The 9,939-nt window shown below is 45.0% G+C and overlaps 1 protein-coding gene across 2 annotated transcripts; it reads right to left on the reverse strand.

Moving 5' to 3' along the window:
- Positions 1 to 2,187: 2,187 nt before the first annotated feature.
- Positions 2,188 to 8,650, reverse strand: LOC100442854 (keratin, type I cuticular Ha3-II). 2 transcript variants are annotated; one of them, XM_002827546.6, is made up of 7 exons: positions 8,240 to 8,650; positions 6,619 to 6,701; positions 5,157 to 5,313; positions 4,079 to 4,240; positions 3,862 to 3,987; positions 3,466 to 3,686; positions 2,188 to 2,643 (listed from the first exon to the last, which is right to left on the reverse strand). In XM_002827546.6, exons 1-7 carry the CDS (start codon positions 8,585 to 8,587, stop codon positions 2,526 to 2,528), a joined length of 1,215 nt encoding a protein of 404 aa, XP_002827592.3. In that variant the 5' UTR covers positions 8,588 to 8,650; the 3' UTR covers positions 2,188 to 2,525. The 2 variants fall into 2 exon arrangements, with proteins under 2 accessions (XP_002827592.3, XP_009250040.2); XM_009251765.3 differs by having other exon boundaries at positions 2,526 to 2,643; positions 3,466 to 3,682; positions 3,858 to 3,987; positions 8,240 to 8,587.
- Between the last annotated feature and the right edge of the window lie 1,289 nt (positions 8,651 to 9,939).

Here is a 9,939-nt window from a genome sequence, read left to right on the forward strand (position 1 = left end):
ACGATGTTTTCCAGCTTCATCCTTGTCCCTGCAAAGGACATGAATGCATCCTTTTTTATGGCTGCATAGTATTCCATGGTATATATGTGCCACATTTTCTTTATCCAGTCTATCATTATTGGGCATTTGGGTTGATTCCAGGCCTTTGCTATTGTGAACATTGCTGCAATAAACATACATGTAACTCTGTTTTTAAGGTTTCTCTTCGGTCCCCTTGGCCAAGACGGGGTCTGTTCAGTCAGCTGGGGGACTTAGGATTTTAGTTTTATTTCTCAGTGGTAACACTGACCCTCCCCAGGTACTTCAGAAGAGCAATTTGGCTTTGTCCTGAGAAAAAGTGATCTCCCTGACACTCCTTTCTCTTATCCTCCAAGGAAAGCACCATGGCAGAGATAAGAACTAAGGACTGTTTTCCCTAGATCCACGTTTTCCACGGACACAACATCAAACATAGAGACAAGTTTTGCTTAATATTTTATACATTGAACACTAAAAACAAAGTGTATTTACTGTGTTGAGAACTTTGACCTCTCACTCACAAAGCATGCAACTGGGTATTTGGGAGGCACTGTTCCTGGTGAAGGCAGTTGAGAGGTAACTATCAGTGGACAGTAATCCCAGTATGTGTGGAGAACTGCTGGGATAAATTGAACCAGGGCGGTTTGCATGAGGCATGGAGGTAGCTCCAGGGAATGAACTGTCCCTGAGGAAAGAGAGAATAGAGTCCACAAACTGGGTCTAAGACATTCTGAGCAGAGCATGGTGTATCACTCAGATGGTCTTCCAAGGTCTCCTGTCTAAGCTGCAGCAACATCAACAACAAAGGAGTAGATATTAAATGAACTAGAATATGAGAGCACAAGAATTTAAGACTGGCCAGGCACAGTGGCTCACACTTGTAATCCCAGCAATTTGGGAGGCTGAGGTAGGCAGATCACCTCAGCCCAGGAGTTCACGACCAGCATGGATAACCCAGCGAAACCCCGTCTCTACAAATAATACAAAAATTGGCCATGCATGGTGGTGCATGCTTGTAGTGCCATGTACTCAAGAGGCTAAGGTGGGAGGATAGCCTGAGCCTGGGGAGTTCAAGGCTGCAGTGAGCCGTGATCATGCCACTGCACTCCAGCTGGGGTGAGAGAGTGAGACTCTGTCTCCAAAAAAAAAAAAAAAAAAATTTAAGAATTTAAGACTGACATGTGATGATGGAACTGGCATCATCATAGCAGGGGAGATAGTATCAGCTTCATCTCAAGGAGAGAAGACATAACTAGCAGATTGGTTAATCTGGGGACAGTCTGCAGACTGAGGGAGTGGCCTTGGCACAAACCACAGCATGAACAGTAATGGGAGCCATTAACCTTGGTTAGACATCAGTGGGCACCAGTAGGAGCCAGGCACCAGTGCCATGGTCACTGTTAGCATTTGCAGACACCTGACTTGTAATATCCTAATTTGATTCTAAATAACTTTGAGGGGGAGGGCCCCAAAATTCATATGTAGTTCCCATAGTTAAACAATTCAAGTGAGAAAAGAAACACTTTCAAAATAGGTTGGGTATTGCTCAAATATGGAAGACGGCAAGGTGGTGCTTTTTAGTATTGAGTTATTCAGTATTTCACAAAGGAGAGTTTCAGAGATGTTTTGAGCACTAATAGCATTGTGTCTCCCCAGGAGGATGTATAAACTCTGGGTGCTTATTTGAAATCAATTTTGTCCTCTCATAATCACACCTCATGTGTAACTGACAAGCAGAGAGTGAACTCTGGGTTCAGTCCTGCCATTGATCCTTCCTCACTGTGAGGAAGAGAAAAAATTAGTAGCACAATTCCTGGCATTTGATAGGTGTTCAATAAATACTAACTTCTGTCATCCCTGGTAGGGACTTAAAAGAATGAGTGGAACTGTCTAGAGATGCTCACCGTTGCATTTTACTGAGTAAGGTCCCATGAGAAATATGTTTATCATATTCAGATGAGGCCTCTTGTCCTAGTGATCCCACTTGTTTTATGCTGGCCTAAGTGGATGCTGGGACTCACTGTGCTTAATGAATGTTAATGAAGGTGATGAAGACCTTTTAGGAGATGATTAACCTATAAAGTCCTCCTTCTGCTTTCAAGTGGCTTTATAAGAAGTACACAGAGAGTCAACACTTTGAAAAGAATGAATACAAATGAGAATCATGTCTGCTTTGCAAGAGGAAAGTTTATTAGGCGATTTGGGGAACTGCAATAAAGGTAGAAGCAGCAGAGAGAACAAAACACCTCGTATGCCACTGTCACAGCTCCAACCTCTGACCATCAGAACTCAAACTGACTTCAGGAGAGGGACCTGGGGTGAGGAGGATCAAGCTGGCCTAGGCTCAGAGTCAGACCCAAACGCTGGGCGTTTGTTCTCCTTCCAGACCATGATTTGTGGTGATGCCTCGGGGTGGGGTCTGGTGGCTGATGGTTGTCAGAGAGGCAGAACTGGCCCACCGATGGTAGTTCTGTCTTCATGCTATACTTCTGCTGGCCCCAGGGTGTCTAGTACCCAAAGGCGTTGCAGGGCCCACAGCGGGAACGAGGACCACAGGGATTGGTGACACAGGATCCAATGGGCTTTTCACATGCATTGGTGGTGGCGCAGGGGTTGGAGGGCAGCCTGGGGATGCAGAAGCGTTAGACTGTCAGCATGAGAAGGGTGATTCAAACAAGGGAGACTCAATCCAAAGAGACACAGAAGCAAGCAGAACCGGTTCTCTGATGTCCTAGGAAGCCATGCCTTGTTTGGATCACTCCTTCTACAGAGTTCTGATACAGCGGCAGAAATAAGCAAAGAACATGTAAGGTGGAATCCCAGCCTTCCTTCTATGACCCTAGACACAAAAGAAAGTCACTTCCTCCTTCTAAGCCTCAGCTTTCCCACATGTAAGGTAGGACTGGTAGTACCGACCACACAGGATTATGAAAATTCCACAAGATTGTGTTCATAAAAATATTATGTTCGCTGGCAACTGCTGTACTGTTATTGATCATCATCCCTATTGACACTCAAATGCTCATCTATAAGAAGGTGATAATGATTCCCACTCTGCCTGCCTCAGATGATTCTAACAAGAATTAATGAAACAGTGGATTTTAAAGTTCTGTTTAAATCAGAAAAAGCGATCATTGTTACAGTTTCATTTTCCTTTTTGTGGTGACAAGACAGTCCTGAAGACAGAAAGATTTATTTGGCCATCAGCATCCAAAAAATCTCTACTGGAGGAAGGAGTCAAGTCCCATGACTATCTTTTGTAAAAGAAAATATCTTTAGCCCGGATAATGTTAGCAACAAATATCCTATACTTCCCACGGCTCTAATATAAAACTCTGACCTCTACAGACAGATTGGCATCTGAAACTTGATTTTCAAAGTCCCTGTTTTATCCTACAGGAGAACAGTGCCTGTCCCTTGCAGGGGTGCCGCCCGCCAGGTGCTCACTTGCAGTCCTCGCTCTCCAGCAGGCTCCGGTACGTGTTGATCTCGCACTCCAGCCGGGCACGCACGTCCAGCAGCACCTGATACTCCTGGTTCTGCCGCTCCAGGTCACTGCGGATCTCCGCCAGCTGGGACTCCACGTTGGTGATCAGTCTCTGCACCTGGGACAGCTGGGCGCTGTAGCGGGCCTCGCTCTCCGTCAGCGTGTTTTCCAGAGAGTCTCGCTGTGGTGGGGAAGATCAGGAATGTCAGAGAGCTGCTCCTCATAGGGTTCCTCCATGGGATTCCAAAAAACTCACAAGCTCCAAGAGCTAAGGAGAGTGTGTGGCCCCAAGGGCATCCCCAAGACTCTGCCTCCCAAGTTCCCATAGCTCACCAGCAGGTCTGAACAATACACACCAGGTTGTGCTGGGCCTGCAGCTCGATCTCCAGGGCGTTGACCGTGCGTCTCAGCTCGATGATCTCCGCCTGGTAGGACTGCAGCTGCTCCGAGCTGGATACCACCTGCTTGTTCAGCTCCTCCGTCTGAAACACCCAAGGGGAGAAAGGATCAGACCCTGCCTCCGGGGCCCTGGGGGACCTCGGGTCCTGAGTGGCCACGTGCTTAGATGCCCACCTGCGTGGCGAACCATTGCTCCACTTCCCTGCGGTTGGTTTCCACCAGAGCCTCATACTGACTCCTGGTCTCGTTCAGGACCTGGTTCAGGTCCACAGCGGGAGCAGCGTCCACCTCCACGTTGAGGCGGTCTCCAAGCTGGCAGCGCAAGGTGTTGACTTCCTAATGGAGAAAAGGGAAGAAATAAACCCACAGAAAGAAGTCTATAAATAACCTCTTTGAGGCAGTTCAATATAATGGGAAAAGGATTGCATTGCAGCTTAGGAAACATGAGTTGAAGCCCAGCTGTCACCTCTGGAGATTCTGGCCTCTTCTCTGAATCCCTTCCCTCATCTGTATGATACGGCTGCTTCATTAAATGATTGCTAATATTTCTACCCAATCCAAGATTCTATCATTTCTTTCTTATTTCCCCTTTGCTCAGTGATAAGCCTGGCATGATAATTGGCTTACAATTGTTGCTGCTTAAATATAGAGAAACCAGGTTTCATTCCTCCTATTTATTTCATGGGATACTACTAGAGTATGACACATGTTTTCATCATGAAAACATCTAATTTTTGAGACATGCATCTGATTTCATAGTATTGCATTCAGCCATGAGATCTGAATCAACCATTATTTGAGTTATTTCATTTCTCCCGTTTTTCCCATCCATCAGTTCATCCATCCATCCATTCATCCATCCATCCATTTATCCACCTTGAGTTCTAGTTATCTAGGTGAAACAGAGTATAAGAATTTTTTCTATCTCCTTCCAGTCTCGGTCATTAACCTACCTGGCACCTCTTCAGAAGCTAATAGATAGCATCAAACAGTAGACAGCAGTTTAAAGATATTTGTGTGACCTTTCAGCCATACATGTCTGGTCCCAAGGGGAAATAGGTCAGCTTACCACACTCCTTTATGTAAAAAAGGTAAGCTGTCACTCATTCCCCAACAAGCCCCAAAGTACGTTTTGAGCAACCAGCAAAATGTTGTTAGGTCTAGGGTGCTTAGCAAATCAAATCTTGCCTTATCCTATTCAGGGGGATCACAGAGCTCTCAGTATTGGGATATTGGGGGCTAGGACTCTTACCTGCTCATGGTTCTGCTTGAGGGACAGCAGCTCCTCCTTCAGGGACTCCACCTGGGCCTCCAGGTCAGACCTGCACAGGGTCAGCTCATCCAGAATCCTGCGCAGGCTGTTGATGTCGGACTCCACCAGCTGCCGCAGAGACTGCTCCGTTTGGTACCTGCACACACAGCCACAGGTCAAAAGTGGTCCAAAAAAAAAGTCTTTGGTTCCCGGCCTTTACTTGGCTGACTTAGTCAATTTTATTATTTTTTGAAATATTTTGAATTTAAAAAAATTAAGGGAGAAAATACTCCTGTACTGAGTGAGAAGGCCTATTTTGTCACTGAGACACACAGAAAAGGTATTGATGGAATGCCTGTGGGTAGTTTAGTCTAATACGAACTACGTTTGTTCTAAGAATCTCGTTTACAAGTTGCTATCAACTAAGCCCTGCTGTTTTTGCCATCTCAAGTGAATCAGTGCCCTTCATAAGCCTGCTCCAGGTTGTCCTGCCATCCTTTCCAGCCTTGCCAAGAAGCAATCTAGTGTTGTGGAAGAAACACTGAATTCAGAGTCAGAGCCAGTCTTGTCATTAAATGACTGTAGATAGATACCTTAATCTCTCTGAGGCTTGATTTCCTCAACTGTAAAATGGAGACAAAACTAACACCTCATAGGGTTGAACTGAAGATGATATATGTAAAATTATATTGTAAAATATAAGATCCCAGGAAAATGCAAAGGATTCTCATGATTGTAATAATGGTCATATCTAAAAGTATTGATTGATTCTCTGAAAGGCAATGGATTTTGCCTCCTGTTTTTGTGGTTTAATAACTTCTTTTTAGGGGGTTGACAGTGACTAATGTATACAAAGAGACCAATGTGAAAATCACTTTTAAACTTAGTCCAGACATTGGGTTGAAAAGGAGTAAGAATGGATGGTGTCTTACAATCAAACTTAAAGCACAGAGCTGCGCGCGGTGGCTCACGCCTGTAATCCCAGCAGTTTGGGAGGCTGAGGCAGGTGGATCACTTGAGGTCAGGAGTTCAAGACCAGCCTGACCAACATGGTAAAACCCCGTCTCCACTAAAAATATAAAAATTAGCTGGGCCTGGTGGCGCATGCCTGTAATCCCAGCTACGAGGAAGGCTGAGGCAGGAAAATCACTTGAACCCGGGAGGCGGAGGTTGCAGTGAGCCGAGATCGCATCACTGCACTCCAGCCTGGATGAGAGAGGGAGACTCCATCTCAAAAAAATAAATAAATAAATAAATAAAAAAGAAATAAAAATTAAAAAAAACTTAAAACACAGAATCTGAGCACCTATTGAAGAGGCTTTGACATTCAACCTAATCCTAACCCAATGCAAGAATCCTCCCAATAGAAACTTCTGCTTCCACATTCCAGGATAGGGAGCTCATTACTTTGCAATTCAGCCTGTCCATTACTAGACTGCTCTGATGGTTAGGAAAATCTTACTTGGTTCTGAAGTCATCTGCAGCCAGCTTGGCATTGTCGATCTGCACCACCAGCCTGGCATTCTCAGACTTGCTGCACAGGATCTGGGGATGGGAATAATCATGAAATGGGTTATACTAAGAAATGCCTTATGCCTTAAAGTGAAATGCTGTTTTCTTTCAGCCTCATTCCTCCCAAATAGCTTTGAGTCCTTTCAGATTTTCAGCTCTGAGATTAAAGGAGGATTTGATCATAAAACTGACCATTTCAAAACCAGGACAACCAATGTGAATTCATCATGAATTCTATTCTTATCTGCTTCTGGCTTCCTGCAATAATTGAGGTTACTGCGTATCCAACTCTTCGGTTGGGTGACCAACCATCCCAGTTTACTTAGGACTGAGGGGTTCCCGGGATGCTAAAATGCGAAAAATCCCAGGCAAGCCAGAACAAGTTGGTTATCCAACACTCATACCACCTTTGTTCCACCTGCTGACTTTTCTCCACTCTCCCCTCATATTGCCCTTGTTCATGCCTTTGCAAAAAGCTTCTTGCTCTACCCAGAATGCCCTCACCTACTAGCAAGACCCCTTGTGTAACCCACATACTTAATCAATAACACTTGTTATGACCTTTGTGTGATCATTTTGTTTCCACATCTATCTCCCCTGTTAGACTGTGAGCTCCTGAAGGAAGGAGACCATCTTACTCAGTACATTATCCCCCACCCAAGCACTGTGCCTAACACTCTCCAACTCTGGGTAAATAAATGAATGATATTCAAATAGCACAACCCCTTTCTGGCATCTACTTTTCCAGATATACAGAACAGTGGACAGTCAATTCCCTCCCAGAATCAAGGGCTTGTACAATTGGATATAAACTCCCACTCATCCTTCAAACCCCGCTCAGATATTGCCTCTTCTGGGATCCCTCCCAAACCTACACCAGGTATTCAGTCCCAATTCTCTGTGGACTCTTTACTTATGTCTACTTCTCTTCCAGAATGGATGGCCCCATATTGTCATCTATATACATGGCTGCTCTAGAGGATGGTCCATGTGTCTGTAGATACTGCTGAAGTCAACAGCTCTCTTGTGTTGCCATAAGTGCCATCTTTTGCTACAGCTTTGAAAGGCTTTAAATATTTGAAGATTTACTTAGGAAATTCTTAGCATAGAAAATAATTCAGGTGCATACTTTTTGAAAATGCTATAATGCTCTGAAAACAAAACCAGGATATCATAATCAAACCAAAAAATCAGACATTCTGGTTTGGAGTAAGACGCCATATAAGATTGCTATGACTGATTTTGGTCTAATGCTTCACTCTAACACCAGCCTGCATCTTCCTTTGTGGCTCTACAACAGATTTTCTAAGACTACTTGATGTCATACCTAAACCAGTGCATCTATGTCTTTATCATTCTCAGCATTACTGTGAATAGACTTAGATCCATTCACAGTTTAGTATGTTAAATATAGATAAGTAGTTCATTAAGCTGGCAGTGTGGTGCCCACCTCCTCACCTTCTTTTTTTTATTTTTTTTATTTTATTATTATTATACTTTAAGTTTTAGGGTACATGTGCACAATGTGCAGGTTAGTTACATATGTATACATGTGCCATATACCTCCTCACCTTCTGCTGGAGCTCCTCAATGGTCTTGAAGTAGGACTGGTAGCTGGGGCACAGCAAGGGCTCCTGCTGCTGGGACCGCTCCCGGATGAGGTTCTCCAGCTCCGCGTTGTCCCGCTCCAGCTGACGCACCTTCTCCAGGTAGCTGGCCAGGCGGTCATTCAGGAACTGCATAGTCTCCTTCTCGCTGCCATTGAAGGAGCCCTCGCAGAACCAGTTGCAGTTGCTCACATTGGCGGGGATGTTGCAGGCCCCGGGCAGGGTGTAGCCGTGGCAGCTGGGGGGCACACAGGGCCGGGAGGAGCAGCTGGTGCGGCAGCTCAGGCTGGGCAGGCAGAAGTTGTAGGGCATGGTGCAGGGAGGCAGTGGAGCTCTGGAAGTCAGTTTCAAAACCTGATTCCTTTTCCCTGGGATAAGCCTTGGTCCTCTCCAGGGCTTTATATTCTGTCAGCAGTGGGTGTGGCAACCATGTCAAGTATTCCCCCTTTTTACCTCCTTTGCTGATTTTTCCATTTGTTATTTAGCCACTTCACCTGAGTCCTATACCTCATTAAATGTTTTACTCTGGCTTCTTGCTAAGTCAGGACTCCTCACAAAACATGCTGATTGGTTAAGTAAGAGCTTCATGGTTTGGCTTCAAATTGACCAACCTTGCCTGCAGCAGTGCTTGTCCATGGGACATTGAGCTAGAGTGACAGCTGGGCCCTGTCCCCAGAGTAGGGGGCACATCTGTGCCTCTTTCTCCTAAATGAGGAAAGGCTTGTGTCTCATCCAGTTCATAGTCAATTAAGACACTGTGAGAAAAGCCATGTAAGGAAACCCATCTAGAAACTAGACTATGTGATAGGGAATCCTGGAAGCTGAAATGAGAAAGGACTTACAAGGCCATCGGTTCAGCGCCAGTTTGCAGTTCCATCCAGTCAGATGGAGGCAACTCTACCCTCTTCCTATGGGGCTGCAGGAAGCCACCCACCTCTGTTTCTACTAGTATTCAGTGTTCACAAGAACATTAAGAAAACTAAAATTTTGGGAGCACCTACTCTGCATGAAGCACTGTGCTCCATGCCTGTGCACAGCGTGACTCTGTCATTGGTAATGGGTCCTGCTTGCTGAGCCTCCACTGTGTACCAGGAACTGTGCCAGGCACCTCATATGCACCAGCTCCTTCAGTCCTCCAAAAATGCTGCAAGGGTTTGTAGATAAGGACCCTAAGCTTCTGAGAGGTCTCCCAATGTCACAGAGCTCCTACATGATGGAGCCGGGATTCAAACACAGATCTCTCTGATTCCAGTGTCCACACTCTCTCTGTCATATTACATGTCTCTCTCTTCCAATCTTTTCAGTACTGAGATGCAATAATGCAAAAATACAGATTGAGCTCCATTGAGCTCAATCAGTGCTGACAATATCCTAAATTAGAATGGGCCAAAAAATAACAAGCCTGTTTTTTACTTATTAAAGAACCAAAAGTCACTTCTATGCTGAAGGAAGGAAGTTTACTAAGTGAAAATGCATTATACCCACTAGAAGCTTGAAAAAAAAAAAAAAAAAAAGGAAACCCTTGGTTGATCTGAGGGAGAAATACCCAAGCCTAGTTCTCCTAAGGATATGACCCTGCAAAGCCACCACTATGTCATGTACATGAAGTGGCATTTTATGACCATTGGCACATTTTGGCAAGCAGATGCTCTGCTCTCATGCAT

The sequence above is a fragment of the Pongo abelii genome, chromosome 19 (assembly GCF_028885655.2).
Source record: "Pongo abelii isolate AG06213 chromosome 19, NHGRI_mPonAbe1-v2.0_pri, whole genome shotgun sequence".
In the NCBI taxonomy this organism is placed as follows: domain Eukaryota; kingdom Metazoa; phylum Chordata; class Mammalia; order Primates; family Hominidae; genus Pongo; species Pongo abelii.